Consider the following 21,672-nt stretch of genomic DNA (forward strand, 5'->3'; position numbering starts at 1 on the left):
TTTAGCAATTAAGGTGTCCATTAATGTCCGCCTATGTCCGCCTATGTCCGTCTATGTCCGCCTATGTCCGTCTATGTCCGCCTATGTCCGCCTATGTCCGCCTATGTCCGCCTATGTCCTGTCCTTTTTGGATTCTATGAGACAAGCGGACATAGACGGACGTGACACCCCCCCATCATAGACTAGTCTATGGAGTATAAGTAGCTAAGGATTCATTGGATCTGTGTGAAATGACGCATTTGTGTTAAGTCTGCTCAGACACAGCCAAATGATCGGAAACGTGATTGAGGGTTAAATGAAGAGGGACCAAGCCCAAGAGATCAAGATTCTTCTCAGAATAATTTGTTGTCCTTATCGGATTTGGTACATCAGACTACGATCCATAGCTTCTTCCACTGTTTTTTCATCTTGGTAGCAAGATGAAAAAACTTTCAACACTACTATATAACAAATAATTTGAGGACCCGAAACCGCTGAGCAGTCTCTATCTTGAACTTGCTTAACCCCATCTCACTTTGAGAATGGTGGAATCCGGTCAAACCGATCAACAGCCAGTGGGGCTGGGTACCTCAAATTATGTCTTTCAGGAAGATAACAAAGGAAATGACAATGAAAGGCATGATTTGGGGTCCCAGATTGAAGACAATCAGACATCAGCCCCTGCTGCACCTGAATCCTTAGAAGCTGTTGCAGAGAACAGAACCCCTGAGGACTGTGAAGCAGACGTAAGCAGTTTTGTTTCATTTTGTACCAATGCTTCAACACCTTTTGATACAATTCTTTTGGCCCATTCAAAAAACTTACGATCTGAAGTAGACAATATCAAACTGAACTTTTGTAGTACTTTGAAAGTAGAAGTAGACCAATTTGCAACGTTGACCCCTACAATCATCAAAAACTGTTCAACACTTAACAAATATACCCTGGCAGACGGCCTTCTGTCCCTACTTTCTCTGTCAGAGAAAGTATGTGCAGTAATAGGGGGTAAAAGGTTGTCTATCGGTGACAACCCCATCGATGAAGCAGCAGTTGCTTCTTCCGTAGCTGCTGACTCCATTTCTGGAAATGCTACCCTCCATGAATCCCTTCAGGCTATTCAAAATAGCATTCTTAAGAGAGATAAGGTGCACAATGACACTCTCAAATCAATCAGTGGCCAGCTTAACACCCTGACTCTCTCCATTGATCAGTACATGAAACCATCAGATATGTCAACTCCAGATGTACCACGTAACACTGCATTTCCTTCTTTCCAAATAGGCCTTCCTTATATCAATATCGAAAAACCAGATCCTAAGATTGACTTACATACAGTGCAAAATCCTATAGACACCTCCATTGGTCACATTGAGTCATTCACACCAGATTTTGTTGCCCAAGAACTTTCGGATAAACTCACTGAATACCTTGACACATTCAGTGAACAGTTTGATGCAAACTCAGAAAGAGGACATGGTGTCATAAGCTTTGGGGATGCATACAACTATCCAGGAGCCAAAGCTGCAAAACCTATATCCAAAAACATCCCTGAACCCCTAACTGAACTTGTTTCGCTCATCCAGGCCAAATTCCCTGAAAGTGTCATTAATCAGTGTTTAGTGAATCGCTACCTTGACGAGAAATCAGAGCTGCCGAAGCATTCGGACAACGAAGCCTCACTAATGTTTGATAGTAACATCTTCACTATATCACTAGGCAGTACCTGTGATGTTCTATTCAGTAAAATCGAAGGATCTGAAACCAAAACTGTATCAGCTACTGGAAAAAGTCTATATGTTATGAGTAAGCAATCTCAGTCTGTTTGGCAACATCAAATAGATCAATCTCCAACCACACGTGAGAAAAGATATAGTGTTACATTTCGTTATGTTACATCTAACAACGAAAATGCAACAATAATAATAGGAGACTCCAACACCAGATTCTTGAAATTCGGTAGTGGGAAAGGACGTTTCGGTCATAAAATGCCAGGGAAAAGGGTAGAATGTTTTACTATTGATATGATTAACCCAAGTTTGTGTGAAGGTTACAGAAATATTTTTATTCATTGTGGAGTAAATGATATTAAGAAACGGAGCTCAAATATCGAGCAGTGTGCCAGTGATCTCAAGGTAAAACTTGATGATATATGTCGTAAATGTCCATACTCCAAGGTTACCGTTTCGCCAGTACTACCCACTAAGTTTGGCTGGTTGAACGAGAAAGCATTATATTTTAACAAACTTATATTTCAATATGTTGACATGAACCCAAGGGTGGGAACTCTAGATTTTAATGAATTTGTTGGTGAAGATGGTAAACCAGCTGACCAGTTCGGTCGTTTCAAGGATAAAAGTGATGCCATCCATCTTGGGTCTACTGGTATCTTTAAGTTGTCTAGGCTAATAGTGGATAAAATACAGCGCAATCCAATAGATGGGCGCCAATTTAGTGATATTGCTAGGAGTAAAGTTGGGATGTTCAATTCACGTGTTCAAAGAGCTCCGAAACCATGAATAGAACAAATATATGTGAGAACTGTATCTGCTGCAGCAAACCTATTCGTGCTGGACACCCATTTATAAATTGCAATAAGTGTGATTGCATCATTCACAAGAGATGTAAAACACAGGAAAACATTGCCACTTTTAGAGAAAAAACTTACTGCTCAAATTGTATTCAAAATCATGATATAATTCGTTATAATCCATTCTATCAAGCACCTCACTTTTCAAACAACGAACTACTTGACAATGAACCTCACGACTATATAGACTCAATAGGTACAATCTCAAAAACTCTTGAGAACTGTCAATCATATTCTACTAAAAACTTCAACAACCTCATAAAGCAGATTCCTCAAACAACATCAAAGCGCATATTCTCACACTACTTTCGAAATATTGATGGAAATGGTACTAACTTTGACAAATTGGCCTTAGAATTAGCCTGCATAGACCACAAATTTTCTGTGATAGGTTTAGCAGAAACAAACATTGATCCCTGTAATAGTCAGCTGTACCAAATTAAAGACTATACTTCATGTTACCAAAAACGCTTCGTTTCTAATAAGACACAACAGGTAAAAAGTAAAGGAAGTGGAGTTTCTCTCTACATTCACAACTCCTTTAACTTTAGTGTGATTGAAAAGTTATCTGTTTGTACAGAGCAATTTGAGTCCCTATTCGTAACAATAAGTAATGCTCCAGAACCAGTAACAGTTGGAGTTGTATACCGCTCACCAAGCAATCCACTTGCTAACTTCAATGCACAGTATAAAGAAGTTCTTACTGCACTGAAAGGACATAAAGCATACATATTAGGGGACTTCAATGTTAACATAACCAATTTATCAGGCCCAGATGAAGATATATTCGAAGAAGTTATTTATAGTCACGGGTTTACGCCCACAATATCCATTCCCACACACCAAATGCCCCACTGCTCAAAAACGTGCATTGATAACATACACACTAATGACATTCACTCATCAACTATATCTGGAGTAATTCAGGATAGTGCTTCACATCACCAGCCCATTTTCTGCCTTCAAGTAATGAATTCTGATACTAGTTCGGAACAGAATAAATCACCTGAAAAAACAACCATTTATTATAACTATAGTAATGCAAACCTTGATAAGCTCTGTGAAGAAATTGAAAACGACATAGATACATTTTACCACAGATGTGACTCTTTTGAATCCTTCATGGATCTGTTTCAAGAAAAGATAGATATATCTTGCAAATTGGCTTCACCAAAAACCACCAAACGAAATAATATAACAAATCCATGGATCACAAACGGCCTTATCAACTCTGTGGAGAAAAAAGCCAGACTTTATTTTGAATGGAAAAAAACAAAAACATTGTTAATTCCAGATGGGGATCTGGAAAGACATAATGTTTACAAGGACTACTCAAAATATCTTAAAATTGCCATAAAAACTGCCAAAACCAGGTATTATGCTGAAAAGTTTGAGAAAAATAGCCATAACTCCAAAAAAACCTGGCAAAAAATTAACGAGCTTCGTGGCAAAAAGAAGAATCAGCTAAAAGATGACTTCATTATAGATGGGACTAGAGTAATTTGTAGGCGGACAATTGCAAACAAATTCAATAGTTACTTTACATCTTTAGCTAGTAATTTAAGGCCACAGGGGGGGGGTCGAGGCTTTAAAAAATGCAAAAAAACATTATGCTTTGAATCAATATATATTTTTGTGGTGGATACTTTGCCACCACTCATTTTTCTGTAGCTATTTTACTTTTTTTTATAAATGAGGTTAACTAATTCTCATTTAACCTCATTTTTTTGATAAATCGATAATGGAGGGCAGAAATATTGATGCCATTACAACTGAAAACTACGATAAGCTTTGTTTTTATTGTTTTTGTGTTATTTCAGCAGTTAAACTTTGAAAAATATACAAATAAAGGCAAAATACTCAAAAATCACATAACATAAAAAACAGTTTTTTGTCTCTCCTGAAAACCTCGAATTTTTGACTTCAAAATCTATCTTCTCCTAGAGTTTTTATCCATTTCACCTCAAATTTGGAACTTATGTTCCTGACATAAATTTAAAAGTTTGTTATGTAACGATTGTTGTAATTTTGCTCCTAACTCTTATTATGAGGTTAACCATTTTAAATTTTGTAACCCGCACTCATGGTTAACCTCATATCTCAGCTTTGGAGCAAGATATCATAAATCGTTACATAACAAAAACTCAAAATACCTTGAAGAACATTGTTGCCAAGTTACAAGGTTCTAAGTCATAAACTGAAAAAGAAGATAGATTTTGAACACGATTTCATTTAAAGTTTTCATTTACAATAGAATTACAGGTAAACCTCAAAATTCAACGCGCGATATCTTCAAATAGGAAACTTTGTTTTCGGTAAGGACAAAAGCATTTGAAAATTTAGATCGAGCTCTACAACATATCTCAAAATCTCAAAATCGACCTCGGACCCCCCCCTGTGGCCTTAAATGAGAAGGTTTTGTCCGAGAACCAACTGTCTATCCAACCAATGCAATCATTTGTTGAGTTTATGTCGAAATCAGTCAACAGTTCAATACATCTAGAAGAAACTCATCCTGAGGAGATTCTTGAAATAATTCAAGAATTCGTTAACGGAAAAGCCAGTGATATACCAATAGCAGTTATCAAGAAACCGGCTCATCTCTTATCCAACATATTAGCAAATTTGTATAATACATGTATTCAAAAAGGCACGTTCCCATCCATATTCAAAATAGGCAAAGTAACTCCTATCCATAAAAAAGATAATAAAGAAAATATTGAAAATTATAGACCTGTGTCAATATTGCCAATCTTTGGTAAAATATTTGAAAAAATAATATACAAACGGCTTTATACCTTTTTCACTGCTAATGACATTCTCAGTAATGAACAATTTGGTTTTCGAAAAGGCCACTCAACCTCACATGCACTCCACAAATCAGTTCATTCAATCACAACATCAACATCCAGTGGTAATCATGTTCTAGGAATCTTTATTGACCTAAGCAAAGCTTTTGATACTCTTGACCATGGCATTCTCCTGAGGAAACTGGAAAATTATGGGGTTAGAGGTCTAGCTCTAGGACTTCTAAAAAGCTATTTATCCGATAGATCACAGTATGTTTCATTTCTCAACACTACATCAGAGACTATGAATGTAAAATATGGAGTTCCCCAAGGTTCCATACTAGGCCCTCTACTTTTCTTATTATATATGAACGACATAATAAACTGTTACAAAGGCGATGAATGCAAATTTGTGCTCTATGCTGATGACACAAATATATTTATCACTGGACCGTCCAAAGAAGCAACATACTTGAAGGCCAATAAAGTTCTTGATTTCGTATGCAAATTCATGAGAAGTAATCTCTTACATATAAATATGTCTAAATGCTGCTACATACATTTTCTACCTGCATACGAATCTGATGAAACCTGCGCCAGGGTTAGGCCGTATGCCAATGAACATGACAAATCACAAGGAATATTTATAAATGGACACAAAATTGTCAAGGTTAGCAACACCAAATTTCTTGGTGTAGTAATTGATGAAAAACTTAGCTGGGGCCCACATATAGAATATCTAAGAAAAAAAATTAGATCCACTACAGGAGCACTTAACAGGATTAAACATTCAGTTCCAGGGGAACACTACCAAAAAATATACTCTGCATTATTGGAATCACATCTTGCTTACGGAATAAGTGTTTGGGGCTCAGCTCTCAAAGACCAACCAAACGATAAGCTGTTCATAACTCAGAAACGTTGTATAAGAATCCTTTTTGGAGACCTAAATGCATACCTCGACAAACATGCCACTTGTGCACGAGCCAGACCTTATACAAAACAGAGGTTAGGAGCTGCTTTTTTCGAAAAAGAGCACACCAAGCCCATTTTTAATCGACTAAAATTGCTTACTGTTCAAAACTTGTACAAATACCACTGTATATCTGAGATATTTCGAATTATGAAATTTCGCACTCCATACTCGTTGTATTGTACTATAGACTCATCAAAACGTGATACAAGCAATGTCATAATCCTCCCAAGAAAAACCAACACTTTTCTTTATATAGCCTCCAAATTGTGGAATAGCATACATAAACGGATTCTAAATGAGAATGGGGAAATCCTCACTACTTCTGTAGCTTTGGTTAAATTACGCTGTAAAAGTATCATCCTGGGATCTCAATCCATCAACAATAATAACACCTGGACTTACCACAACTTTCACATCGCCCCTCACTCAATCACAGACCAAACCATTTCATCACTCACTCACCAAATTGCCGATCCAATATCTATTGAAGTGGCGAAAATTTTCTAGACAAATGATATTTCGATATTATTGCTGCAGCAGATACAAATACCAACATTATTATATTCCCAAACGTTTGAACCTTTAAATTAACTAGGAAAGTCAATCCTCAACTTGACTTTTACTGTTTTAAACAGATATGATGGGGGGGGTGTCATGTCCGTCTATGTCCGCCTATGTCCTGTCCTTTTTGGATTCTATGAGACAACGGACGTGTTTTTTGGGACATTGGCGGACACGGACGGACATTGGCGGACTCGGACGGACATTGGCGGACTCGGACGGACATTGGCGGACTCGGACGGACATTGGCGGACCCGGACGGACATTGGCGGACTTGGATGGACATTGGTGGACATTAGCGGACATTGGTGGACATTAGCGGACAAAAATTTTGAGGACTGAAGAGTACTGAAGAGTACTGAAGAGTACTGAAGAGTACTGAAGAGTACTGAGGAGGATGGCTGAGAAGGATGGCTGAGGAGGATGGCTGAGGAGGATGACTGAGGAGGATGACTGAGGAGGATGACTGAGAGGGAGGAGAAGGATCAGGAAGACCCAGGAGGAGGAGGAGGAGGAGGACCCAGAAGGAGGACCTAGGAGGAGGAGGAGGAGAACTGAGGAGGATGACTCAGGAGGAGGAGGACTCAGGAGGAGGACTGAGGAGGACTGAGAAGGAGGAGGACTGAGGAGGATGGCTGAGGAGGATGGCTGAGGAGGATGACTGAGAGGGAGGAGGAGGAGGAAGAAGAGGAAGAGGACTGAGGAGGAGGAGGAGACGGACTGAGGAGGAGAAGGAGGACCCAGGAGGAGGAGGACCCAGGAGGAGGAGCACCCAGGAGGAGGACCCAGGAAAAGGCCCCAGGAGGAGGAGGAGGACTGGGGAGGAGGAGAACTGTTGAGGACTGATGAGGAGGACTGAGGACGAGGAGGAAGAGTAGGAGGACTGAGGAGGGGAGGAGGAAGAGGACTGGGGAGGATCAGGAAGACCCAGGAGGACCCAGGAGGAGGAGGAGGAGGAGGACCCAGGAGGAGGAGGAGGACTGAGGAGGACTGAGGAGAAGGACTGACGATGACTGAGAAGGAGGAGGACTGAGGAGTACTGAGGAGGATGACTGAGGAGGATGGCTGGTGAGGATGGCTGAGGAGGATGACTGAGGAGGATGACTGAGAGGGAAGAGGAGGAGGACTCAGGAGGAGGACTCAGAAGGAAGAGGAGGAGGACTCAGGAGGAGGACTCAGGAGGAGGACTCAGGAGGAGGACTTAGGAGAAATGAGAAGGAGGACTGAGGAGAACTGAGGAGGAGGAGGAGGAGGACTGAATAGGAGGAGGAGAAGGAGGGGGACTGGGAGAGGACTGGGGAGGAGGACTGATGAGAAGGATGAGGAGGAGGACCCAGGAGGAGGAGGACTGAGGACCGAGGAGGAAGAGGAGGAGGATGAAGAGGAGGAGGAGGACCCAGGAGGAGGAGGACTGAGGACGAGGACTGAGGAGGACTGAGGAGGATGGCTGAGGAGGATGACTGAGAGGGAAGAGGAGGAGGAGGAGGACTGAGAAGGAGGAGTAGGAGGAGGACTGAATAGGAGGAGGAGGGGGACTGACGATGACTGAGAAGGAGGAGGACTGAGGAGTACTGAGGAGGATGGCTGAGGAGGATGGCTGGGGAGGATGGCTGAGGAGGATGACTGAGGAGGATGACTGAGAGGGAGGAGGAGGAAGACTCAGGAGGAGGACTCAGAAGGAAGAGGAGGAGGACTCAGGAGGAGGACTCAGGAGGGGAGGAGGAAGAGGACTGAGGAAGATTAGGAAGACCCAGGGGGAGGAGGAGGAAGAGTAGGAGGAGGAAGCATCTAAATGTTATTTCCATTTTTGTCCGTTTTTGTTCATTTTTGTCCGCTCTATTTTTTGTCCGTTTTGAAAATATATGGTACCGAACGGACAAAAAACATGATCCCCCCTATAACAGCAAAAATTGAACATTTTATTTAGCAATTTAGGTGTCCATTTATGTCCGCCTATGTCCGCCTATGTCCGTCTATGTCCGCCTATGTCCGCCTATGTCCGTCTATGTCCGTCTATGTCCGCCTATGTCCGCCTATGTCCTGTCCTTTTTGGATTCTATGAGACAACGGACGTGTTTTTTGGGACATTGGCGGACACGGACGGACATTGGCGGACTCGGACGGACATTGGCGGACTCGGACGGACATTGGCGGACTCGGACGGACATTGGCGGACCCGGACGGACATTGGCGGACTTGGATGGACATTGGTGGACATTAGCGGACATTGGTGGACATTAGCGGACAAAAATTTTGAGGACTGAAGAGTACTGAAGAGTACTGAAGAGTACTGAAGAGTACTGAAGAGTACTGAGGAGGATGGCTGAGAAGGATGGCTGAGGAGGATGGCTGAGGAGGATGACTGAGGAGGATGACTGAGGAGGATGACTGAGAGGGAGGAGAAGGATCAGGAAGACCCAGGAGGAGGAGGAGGAGGAGGACCCAGAAGGAGGACCTAGGAGGAGGAGGAGGAGAACTGAGGAGGATGACTCAGGAGGAGGAGGACTCAGGAGGAGGACTGAGGAGGACTGAGAAGGAGGAGGACTGAGGAGGATGGCTGAGGAGGATGGCTGAGGAGGATGACTGAGAGGGAGGAGGAGGAGGAAGAAGAGGAAGAGGACTGAGGAGGAGGAGGAGACGGACTGAGGAGGAGAAGGAGGACCCAGGAGGAGGAGGACCCAGGAGGAGGAGCACCCAGGAGGAGGACCCAGGAAAAGGCCCCAGGAGGAGGAGGAGGACTGGGGAGGAGGAGAACTGTTGAGGACTGATGAGGAGGACTGAGGACGAGGAGGAAGAGTAGGAGGACTGAGGAGGGGAGGAGGAAGAGGACTGGGGAGGATCAGGAAGACCCAGGAGGACCCAGGAGGAGGAGGAGGAGGAGGACCCAGGAGGAGGAGGAGGACTGAGGAGGACTGAGGAGAAGGACTGACGATGACTGAGAAGGAGGAGGACTGAGGAGTACTGAGGAGGATGACTGAGGAGGATGGCTGGTGAGGATGGCTGAGGAGGATGACTGAGGAGGATGACTGAGAGGGAAGAGGAGGAGGACTCAGGAGGAGGACTCAGAAGGAAGAGGAGGAGGACTCAGGAGGAGGACTCAGGAGGAGGACTCAGGAGGAGGACTTAGGAGAAATGAGAAGGAGGACTGAGGAGAACTGAGGAGGAGGAGGAGGAGGACTGAATAGGAGGAGGAGAAGGAGGGGGACTGGGAGAGGACTGGGGAGGAGGACTGATGAGAAGGATGAGGAGGAGGACCCAGGAGGAGGAGGACTGAGGACCGAGGAGGAAGAGGAGGAGGATGAAGAGGAGGAGGAGGACCCAGGAGGAGGAGGACTGAGGACGAGGACTGAGGAGGACTGAGGAGGATGGCTGAGGAGGATGACTGAGAGGGAAGAGGAGGAGGAGGAGGACTGAGAAGGAGGAGTAGGAGGAGGACTGAATAGGAGGAGGAGGGGGACTGACGATGACTGAGAAGGAGGAGGACTGAGGAGTACTGAGGAGGATGGCTGAGGAGGATGGCTGGGGAGGATGGCTGAGGAGGATGACTGAGGAGGATGACTGAGAGGGAGGAGGAGGAAGACTCAGGAGGAGGACTCAGAAGGAAGAGGAGCAGGACTCAGGAGGAGGACTCAGGAGGAGGACTTAGGAGAAATGAGAAGGAGGACTGAGGAGAACTGAGGAGGAGGAGGAGGAGGACTGAATAGGAGGAGGAGATGGAGGGGGACTGGGAGAGGACTGGGGAGGAGGAGGACTGATGAGAAGGATGAGGAGGAGGACCCAGGAGGAGGAGGACTGAGGATTGAGGAGGAAGAGGAGGAGGATGAAGAGGAGGAGGAGGACCCAGGAGGAGGAGGACTGAGGAGGACTGAGGAGGATGGCTGAGGAGGATGACTGAGAGGGAAGAGGAGGAGGAGGAGGAGGAGGACTGAGTAGGATGACTGAATAGGAGGAGGAGGAGGGGGACTGGGGGAGGACTGAGGAGGAGGATGGAGGACTGAAGAGAAGGATGAGGAGGAGGACTGAGGACTGAGGAGGAGGATGAAGAGGAGGAGGAGGACCCAGGAGGAGGACCCAGGAGGAGGAGGAGGACCCAGGAGGACCCAGGAGGAGGACTCAGGAGGAGGAGGAGGACTGGGGAGGAGGAGGACTGTTGAGGACTGATGAGGAGGACTGAGGACGAGGAGGAGGAGTAGGAGGAGGACTGAGGAGGGGAGGAGGAAGAGGACTGAGGAAGATTAGGAAGACCCAGGGGGAGGAGGAGGAAGAGTAGGAGGAGGAAGCATCTAAATGTTATTTCCATTTTTGTCCGTTTTTGTCCATTTTTGTCCGTTTTTGTCCGCTCTATTTTTTGTCCGTTTTGAAAATATAGGGTACCGAACGGACAAAAAACATGATCCCCCCTATAACAGCAAAAATTGAACATTTTATTTAGCAATTTAGGTGTCCATTTATGTAGGAGGAGGACTGAGGAGGGGAGGAGGAAGAGGACTGGGGAGGATCAGGAAGACCCAGGAGGAGGAGGACGGAGGAGGACCGAGGAGGAGGAGGAGGACTGAGGAGACTGAGGAGAAGGACTGACGATGACTGAGAAGGAGGAGGACTGAGGAGTACTGAGGAGGATGACTGAGGAGGATGGCTGGGGAGGATGGCTGAGGAGGATGACTGAGGAGGATGACTGAGAGGGAGGAGGAGGAGGACTCAGGAGGAGGACTCAGAAGGAAGAGGAGGAGGACTCAGGAGGAGGACTCAGGAGGAGGACTTAGGAGAAATGAGAAGGAGAACTGAGGAGGATGAGGAGGAGGACTGAATAGGAGGAGGAAAAGGAGGGGGACTGGGAGAGGACTGGGGAGGAGGACTGATGAGAAGGATGAGGAGGAGGACCCAGGAGGAGGAGGACTGAGGATCGAGGAGGAAGAGGAGGAGGATGAAGAGGAGGAGGAGGACTTAGGAGAAATGAGAAGGAGAACTGAGGAGGATGAGGAGGAGGACTGAATAGGAGGAGGAAAAGGAGGGGGACTGGGAGAGGACTGGGGAGGAGGACTGATGAGAAGGATGAGGAGGAGGACCCAGGAGGAGGAGGACTGAGGACCGAGGAGGAAGAGGAGGAGGATGAAGAGGAGGAGGAGGACCCAGGAGGAGGAGGACTGAGGACGAGGACTGAGGAGGACTGTAGAGGATGGCTGAGGAGGATGACTGAGAGGGAAGAGGAGGAGGAGGAGGAGGAGGACTGAGGAGGACTGAGAAGGAGGAGTAGGAGGAGGAGGACTGAATAGGAGGAGGAGGAGGACTGAATAGGAGGAGGAGGGGGACTGACGATGACTGAGAAGGAGGAGGACTGAGGAGTACTGAGGAGGATGGCTGAGGAGGATGGCTGGGGAGGATGGCTGAGGAGGATGACTGAGGAGGATGACTGAGAGGGAGGAGGAGGAAGACTCAGGAGGAGGACTCAGAAGGAAGAGGAGGAGGACTCAGGAGGAGGACTCAGGAGGAGGACTTAGGAGAAATGAGAAGGAGATCTGAGGAGAACTGAGGAGGAGGAGGAGGAGGACTGAATAGGAGGAGGAGAAGGAGGGGGACTGGGAGAGGACTGGGGAGGAGGAGGACTGATGAGAAGGATGAGGAGGAGGACCCAGGAGGAGGAGGACTGAGGACCGAGGAGGAAGAGGAGGAGGAGGACCCAGGAGGAGGAGGACTGAGGAGGAGGAGGACTGAGGAGGAGGAGGACTGAGGAGGAGGACTGAGGAGGAGGACTGAGGAGGATGGCTGAGGAGGATGACTGAGAGGGAAGAGGAGGAGGAGGAGGAGGAGGACTGAGGAGGACTGAGAAGGAGGAGTAGGAGGACTGAATAGGAGGAGGAGGAGGGGGACTGGGGGAGGACTGAGGAGGAGGATGGAGGACTGAAGAGAAGGATGAGGAGGAGGACTGAGGACTGAGGAGGAGGAGGAGGAGGATGAAGAGGAGGAGGAGGACCCAGGAGGAGGACCCAGGAGGAGGAGGAAGACCCAGGAGGACCCAGGAGGAGGACTCAGGAGGAGGAGGAGGACTGGGGAGGAGGAGGACTGTTGAGGACTGATGAGGAGGACTGAGGACGAGGAGGAGGAGTAGGAGGAGGACTGAGGAGGGGAGGAGGAAGAGGACTGAGGAAGATTAGGAAGACCCAGGGGGAGGAGGAGGAAGAGTAGGAGGAGGAAGCATCTAAATGTTATTTCCATTTTTGTCCGTTTTTGTTCATTTTTGTCCGCTCTATTTTTTGTCCGTTTTGAAAATATATGGTACCGAACGGACAAAAAACATGATCCCCCCTATAACAGCAAAAATTGAACATTTTATTTAGCAATTTAGGTGTCCATTTATGTCCGCCTATGTCCGCCTATGTCCGTCTATGTCCGCCTATGTCCGCCTATGTCCGTCTATGTCCGCCTATGTCCGCCTATGTCCGTCTATGTCCGCCTATGTCCGCCTATGTCCGCCTATGTCCTGTCCTTTTTGGATTCTATGAGACAAGCGGACATAGACGGACGTGACACCCCCCCCTATGATGATATTAACTTAATTTATTATTATTATTATTATTTTTTTTTTTTACATACTCCTTCTTAGTGTGGTGACTTGGGGTCCATAAATATAACAATACAAGCTGATAAACCAAAAAGAACAACTGGGGTAGGTAGGTAGCCCTGGTGGGTGCGTAAACTTTACGGTCTGCTCTCTCCAAGATCAGCCTGCTTCTCCATTTTACCGTGAAGCCTAATTTCTAGTTTTTATAAAATATACAATGCAAGTGCAGGTTTACTAATCTTAATCTACTTAACAACTCAATAGCCCAAGTCACCATACCGTAGTATATTCCATGGTAATAGAAGAGCTTTAAAGTTTTTCAAATTGTTGCTATAATTGATTTAAATAAAAATTTGTTGTTTTCTTGAAAATTTGTTGTTTTCTTGCATCAAGATCCTGTTCGTTGACAAGACCAAAGTACTTGATAATGTATAGAAAGCTCACTTACACCAATATCGACGGAGACATACTTAACCGGTGGGTTGACAAAGGAGATTTTAAAATAGATTGATTGAAATTCTTAGACTAAGCGATAATGTGATTTGAACTTTCTGCTTAAGAGACGGACATTCTAACCACTCAGCCACCTGGCCGTAAGTGATGATAAAAGGCGAGAACAAAGGGCAGTGAAAGATGCTGTAGAGGCTAGACTCACATCAGGTTGTGATAAATTATAATTTCCGACCGGTTGCATATTCCAGCCACTGGGTGGTATTAGGACTTAATCGGTAGAAGTGTTTTGTTACATCGATAATTTCATTGGTAATTGAGGAGGTGCCCTACCAGTAGATCTTCGATCGTGTTGTGATCCTCTTACGTACACGTAAACTGGGGCCTGATATGTCATAAGTAAACAATATTGATTCGGGTGATGAAGAACTAAAGAGACAAACAACTCGTAATCCAAAATGAAGGTGTAGTGAATGGTATCTTCAAAAGATACAAAACCTTTTGCTCATCTTCATTTACCATCAATCACGGATTTCGCAATTATTCAGCTGAGTCGTTCGGAGGTGATAGCATAGTACAAAACATCATAGCTTGTAAGGTGAAACAGTTGAACGACTATGCATACTATACCGGGGTGTCTAACAATATTTAGTAGCGCTCGATTCTAAAATAATGTTTCGGAGTGCGCAGCATTCTGAAAAATTAATTTGAAAATGAAAGGTTATCTTTTTAGAATTGTTTTTATACTTTTAAAAACAACTCAATTGTTTATAACTTGTGTAATAGAGTTGACAAATCATTTTTTCAAGTTTTGATAAATATTTCAATACAAAAGAGAAAAGTGGTTTTAAAATACAAGTAAAATAATTTGTTTGCCCTTGATTCACGATGTCAATCATTCGTAGCTCGGCCCAGTAAGGCCCAGTGGTGCATTTCGCCGATCTACCGAAGTGTGGTTGCGAGAATAGTTATTTTATGCGTGGTGCGGTCCGTGGCTCAGTATTATATAGGTTTATAAGCTTGAACCTACCAGGACGCGCGCCGAATTTGGAATTGGACTCGTCGACGGGGTAATCGACGATGTCAATTCATGGCAGCTCGGCGCGGCACAGTAGCGCATCTCGCCGATCTAACCAGAGAAGCCTCATTGAAGGCTGTGATCAGAAGCCTCATTGAGTGCGCGGCGCTGCACAGTAACGCATCGCGCTACAAGTCGACGGTCCAATATTTGGAACAAATATTTTACGAGTATCACCCGTTATATTAAGGCTCAGTAGTGCATCGCGCTGCGCCGCTGCAAGAGTTAGGGTTTCAGCATAGTAAAAAACAAAATTTTTATTTACCACAAAACAATCAATACATATTTAATATTATTATACATTTACAAATAAATCTAAATTTGAATTCAGCTATATATACAATACACAGCCCGCCGCGCAGACAGCCACAGGAAAGAAAATTTTTTTTAGGAAAGAAAAAATTTTTATTTACCACAAAACAATCAATACATAATGTTATATTCACAAATAAATTAAAATTTCAATTTCAAACACATATACAGTACGCCGCGCACACAGCCACAATTTTCAATTGTTCAGAAATTCGTAGGTCAGCTGTAGGCGCCGCGCACAGGATCTATTTAATTGTTATCTTACAATTACATGTCGCATTTTTTTAATTACTAGAGCCAAAATTTCAGAAGCAAAATAATTTAAAACATATTTCTGTCGTTCTCGCAGTACAGGCCGTGAGCACTGCGATCTAATTAATAGATCGAAAAATAATAATGGAGAAATTCCAAAAACCGCGCGCTCGTTATTTGTGATTAAATTGAGTGCTATTATATGCGCGCCTCTGTGAACAGCAGTACCGCTCAAGCATGAAGTACTAAGCGGTACGCAGTTCTGCGTGAGGCGTAGACATTTGTAGCACACGTTTCATTCAACTAATCAATTATGTGACATGTAATTATATTAAAGCAAAAAGAATATTAATTTTAGTAATAATTGACGTAAACATATGTGTTTAAATAACATTTATAATCTAGCGAGTTGCCAATAATATAATACTATTTGTTTGTATTATTGATTATATATGTTTACACTAGCCTATATTATGATGGAGATATACATTATATAATTGCTCCAATATTCAACACTGCTAAACAACAAATACCTACTCGCCCACCGATGAAGCAGTCGCCAAAACAAAGCTCAAAGTTAATATACCTTCGTACTTCGTTTTGGAAACTGTAGAATGCCAGTAAATAATTAGTGTTTCAATCGTGTATTCGATGGGCAAGCACTCGCCACTCGAGGCCGAGACAAACGGCACCGGCTCCGCCCCGCAACCATGAAGTAGTGTAAGCAGTAAGGCGGGGCGGTGGTGTGCGCCGTTTATACGGCCCACAGCACGAGACATTTTGAGCTCCAAGACTTAAGACTATAAAAGTCCCGAGTTAAACGTAGCGACTTACCATCGTCAGCCGTCAAAAATTTAGAATTTGTATGTTATAAACTCTACATCTGATATCAGTATAACATGTAATTTAGTTTGTTATTGGCTAAATTTTTAACTCGATTAAGCGATGCAGACGGATGAACTAGGCTCCTCCTCCGTCAAAAACACAATGAGAGGGGATTGTGGAAGGACACGAACACTATTCGTTAACTCGTACCCCGGGTACCCCCTAGAACTATATGTCCCATCAGAGAGAGCCCATCACCCGTCAGATCGAAAACAGTGTTTTAATTTTGATATATGCTGTACCAATTACAATAAATGGTAAGTCAAGGCTGACGTTGGTAGCAAATAATAAATAATATGCTATTTTGCTAGGGATTGTGCATGTTAGGGTTAGGGTTGGGATAAAATTAGAGAAACAAATTTTTTAGGAAAACAAATCTAAATTTTTGTATTTATTAATAACAAGACAATATTGAAGATTTAGATTTAAATATTGAGCCCTTTGGCTAGAGAATACTTTCTTGAATATTTTCGATAGTTTTTAATATTGGTAATATCAATGAATTGTAATTGATTGATATGTAATATTTAGGCCCGTGGCCAGTTTTCACACATTTATTAATAACAATGAAAACATAACATATCATAAAAATAAAGCCGTGCGTTGGTTTACTGCCTCAGTAAGGTGAATAATTTAAGCTTGAAGGTACCCCGCGCATTTGCAGAACCTCATGCGGCGATCACATGATCATGAGGACCTGTAAGCGCCAAATTTAATTTAAAGTTTCTAGAAATCATACATCACTACGAGTGATGCTTTTTAAAAATTGTTTAATAGGAGTGCAGATTGTTAGGTATTTCATTCATTCATACTTAGTCAATTTAAAGCTGTACATTTAGAACTCACTATTGTTTAAACTATGAAAGCAGAACGTAGATAATGCACAATATACCGACGACAATACCAAAGACCCGAGTGCTGCATTGACTTTTCCGGGTCCGTTTTTACCGAAGGCTTATCCACCAGTTACTCATGCAGCATGTATAGTCTGATAATATTTATTTGTTTTATTCTATAGCGATTGTAACTCACCGCCCCAACTTGCGTTGAGTTTTGCCGTTGAGAGCATGAGTAATATGAAAGGCAGATTGGGGAGACATCAAATGAATATTTTAAAATGTATATTGAACGATTTGGATAAAAGAAATATTGTGATGAATAGTTTGACCGATTTAACAGAGCTACGACTGACTGCCCTGAACAGAAATCTTTGGCGCCAATTGTATAATTTTCAATAAATAGTGTTTTCAGTATTGGTGCCCTGATAGTTTAGATACTTAGTAATGTTCTTCTGCGTAGACTTATCAGACATTTAGGATGTTTTCTTTAACTACTTTGGGTTTGTTTTAAAGTTCGATAATAATAATACAAAACTAACTGGGGAAAGTTTTTTAATACATTCAGAACTTTTTTTCAGAGCTTAACCACAAGTGGTTCCATGATTTCTATCGCACTGCACTGTGCATGGATGGAAGGCGACCATGTAGTTAAGGGTAATGCTTCTGTCGCTTACATCTGTGATCGATCTGTCCAATGGGGACCAGAAAGCTTTGAAGGGGAATGTGGACAGTACAGCCAGATGGATGCTCTTTTATGGATGCTATTTTTAAAGGAGCACTAGTTTGTAGCTTTCTTTGAGAAATTAAGACAGGTCATTCACGATTGTTTCCCATTAGCGTTTGTACAGCTCTTTCTTAAAGTGCTTATTCATCCAATTACACATTTTTATAAAATAACTCATTGTTTTACATAACTGTTCATGTTGGTAGATATCATAAAATTGAATTATGAAATTATCGACTTTTTGGTTTCTCATGAACAACTTGTCAGAGCATCCCTTATTGAAAAAGTATTTCTTAATTGCTGCGACAGCACAGAGGGCTTTGAACAGAAGTCTCAAGTGGTCTAAATCTCAATACGTCTTACAAGAAACTGAATGAATTTGTAACCTTTTGTCGAGTCAAATGTGGGGTGACTGGAGAGTTTTTCATATCACATGATGATGGTCCTTGCATTATTTAAGTTTTCTTAGACAGCAGAATGTTGTGGAAAAGTGACTCATCATATAATCTATCGGGTTTTATCTATTGAATTGCAAAATAACCATTTGCTGTGATTAAGGCTACTGGAGCCATTTCCTGAGACAAGAAAATGTACATTGTGATCAAACAGTAAACATCTAGATCTTTGATTTCTAAAGTATGTTGCAGCTTTTTGAACGAACTCATCTCCTTGTACTTACTGATTTAAATCTACTGGACTGAAACATGTTTGGTAATTTTAAGTAATTTTAATTGGCAAGTTTTGAAAATTAAGAATTGATTTGAAAATAAACAATTATTGGGAAGTTCCATTCTGTTCATTAAATAAGTTCAAATCATTGTCAGTTGCTGCAAGAAATTGATCTACAAATTGCCCTAGAATAACACAGTTTGACTTCTGTGTGATTGCTTGGTAAAATTGTCATAATTTCTATTAATCGTTGACTTCAAAACTACACAGAACTAACCAAATATTTTCAGCTATCATGGACCAAGACATTTACTCCGGCTTTGATGAAGTCAAAGACTTGTCAGTGTTACAAAATGAAGACGTCTTTCAAGAAGCTGTCACAACAAGTTATGGTCAAAGAAGAGGGCCATTGGTCGTTCCTCAATCTCGTGGAGGTGCTGGATTTGGCACAAAAACTGCTAGTAAACCGCCACCCACAGCTATTAGAGGAGTGTTAGGGTCAAGAAGGGGGACTGCAACAGCAGGAGGGGAAGGCGCTGGTGGAAGGCCAATCACAGCCATTACTGCTGCAGGATTTTCTACTGGAGCAGCTAATCGCAAACCAGGAGCTGTTGACTTCCGCGGATCTGCTGCTGAAGCCAAGTTGGAAGAAACTCCAGAGGCAGCTATCAAGAAGATGGAGAAAGAAATAATGGATTTGATTGATGAGAGTTCTTTTTCTCTGGAAAACAGGCAACATAAAGTAGCCCTTGAAAAGGCCAACAAGGCTGTAACCAAGGAGAAAATATTACAGCGACATCGTGATCTGCAAGGATTTTCTGAACAAACATACTTGGACTTAACTTACTCTGTTTATTTCAATTCAGGTAATGTTTTTGAGGCATGTGAAATGTACCAAGAAGCCCAAACAGCATACATGGCTATCATAAAAAACAAAGCTTTCAGTAATGCTGGTCGTTTTAGAGTTAATCTTGGGAACATTTTGCTCAAGCAGGGAAAGCATGTAGAAGCAATCAGAATGTATCGCCGAGCTCTGGACCAAATTCCTGAAACACACACCCACATGAGGATCAAGATACTAAAAAACATTGGAGTCACTTTCATCAAAATGAGCCCACCACAATATTCAGATGCCATTGTGTCATTTGAACACATCATGAAAACGAAGCCTGACTTTAGAACTGCTTTCAATTTGACTCTCTGCTACTATGCTATTGGTGATCAGGACAAGATGAAGAAAGCTTTTCACAGGCTACTAACAGTGCCAATTGAAGGAATTGAAGATGACGATCGGTATTTGCAGTATGGAGATGACCCTCATTCGTCATTAGTACTTGAAGCAATTAAAGATGACGAGCTTAGAAAAATCGAAAGAAATAAGAAAAGGTTAGCTGAAAAATCAATAATTCAAGCAGCAAAACTTATTGCTCCTGTTATTGAAAGTACTGAGGCTCTTGGTTTTGACTGGTGTGTGGATTGTGTAAGAGAATCTCAGCACAATGAACTGGCCAGCGAGCTGGAAATCAACAAGGCCATCATGTTTCTCAAGCAAAAGGATTTCCAGAAAGCCGTCGAAGCCCTCAAAGTATTTGAAAAGAAGAACTCTAAAATTGCATCTACTGCTGCCAACAATCTATCGTTCTTGTATTTCTTGAAAGGTGAATCAAACGAAGCTGAAAAGTATGCTGACCAAGCAATTGAAAGTGATAGATATAATCAGTGTGCACTTGTAAATCGTGGCAACATTCATTTTAAGGCTGGTGAACTGGAAAAAGCCCGGGATTATTATCAAGAATCTCTTGCCATCGAGTCGGGTTGTGCTGAAGCACTGTATAACTTAGGGCTAACCTTCAAAACGATGGGTAATCTTGACAATGCACTGGAATGCTTTGAAAAGTTACACACAATACTGAACAACTGTCCTGAGGTAATATATCAGATAGCGGCCCTGTATGACATGAAACAAGATATCCAGCAGTCTGTTGATTGGTTCATGCATCTCATAACAATTGTTCCCACAGACCCTGGTATTCTTTCACAGATTGGAGCGATATACGACCAAGATAGCGATCGATCTCAAGCCTTCCAGTACTTCCTGGAATCTCATAAATACTTTCCTTCTGATATCTCAACAATCTCTTGGCTTGGTGCTTTTTACATTGATGGGCAGTTCCATGAGAAAGCGATCCAATACTTCGAAAGAGCCTCACTAATCGAACCTCAAGAAGTAAAGTGGCAGTTGATGATAGCTAGTTGTTACAGAAGAAGCGGTAATTATCAGCAGTCCCTTGCTACCTACAAGAAGATCACATGAGATTCCCAGATAATGTCGAATGTCTCAAGTTTTTGGTAAGGATCTGCACGGATCTAGGACTCAAAGAACTTCAGGAATATTCAAACAAGCTAAAGAAAGCAGAGAAATCAAAGGAGCTTCGAGAACAGCGGAGGGAAAATTCAGGTCGAAAAAGTGGTCGTAACCGTGGAAGTGGGGGGAGTGAGAGGTCGAATTCGGGACAGAGACAACCGTCAGGACGCCAGAACTCAGGGAGAAAGCAGGATCAGGAGATTGCAATCAGAGACACAAATAGTGGGCGCAAGAAACCTGTTGACGCGACTTACTCTGATCCGATAGGAGATCTTCCACCACGACCTCGAACTGCCGCAAGGAGCAGAGTTGTGGAGGATGATGACTTTGGAGATGAGGAGCTGGGTGATGATTTGCTTCCTGAGTAATTTTAGACATTGTGTTTTGAACTATATCACGAGCGGAACTGTTATATTTGAATATAATATGTGGTTTAGATCTTTAAACGTTTTCTCTGAGTTATTCTGAAGTGAATACAGTGCCTTGCTGCGATGTAATTGACATGCCAATGTCTTTGTTTCAATTCCAAAAAAAATGTCCACATATCATGTATATAATACTTTTTACATTTTCTCTGGATGTATGCTTGTGTTTCTGATACACAGTTTATATACAAAATAAAGCAGGCAGGGACTTTCATTAATACT

The 21,672-nt window shown here is 43.0% G+C and overlaps 3 protein-coding genes across 5 annotated transcripts in view; all 3 read left to right on the top strand.

Moving 5' to 3' along the window:
- The window catches only part of LOC134815298 (inositol polyphosphate 5-phosphatase OCRL-like), a 114,681-nt gene that overhangs the window by 56,379 nt on the left and 36,630 nt on the right, over window positions 1-21,672 (top strand). The window lies entirely within an intron of this gene.
- The window catches only part of LOC134816176 (COMM domain-containing protein 4-like), a 38,542-nt gene continuing 17,305 nt past the window's right edge, over window positions 436-21,672 (top strand). Inside the window, exon 1 of the mRNA XM_063824956.1 lies at window positions 436-459. The gene's annotated coding sequence lies outside the window, so the exon portion shown is untranslated. The remainder of the gene's footprint in view (window positions 460-21,672) is intronic.
- Window positions 18,944-21,484, top strand: LOC134814745 (intraflagellar transport protein 88 homolog). Its single transcript, XM_063822941.1, is given in 2 exon segments — window positions 18,944-20,966; window positions 20,969-21,484. Coding segments are annotated over 2 exon segments (2,436 nt in total). The 5' UTR covers window positions 18,944-18,955; the 3' UTR covers window positions 21,394-21,484.

The sequence above is a fragment of the Bolinopsis microptera genome, chromosome 5, assembly GCF_026151205.1.
Source record: "Bolinopsis microptera isolate Bmic1 chromosome 5, MBARI_Bmic_1.0, whole genome shotgun sequence".
NCBI classification, from domain to species: domain Eukaryota; kingdom Metazoa; phylum Ctenophora; class Tentaculata; order Lobata; family Bolinopsidae; genus Bolinopsis; species Bolinopsis microptera.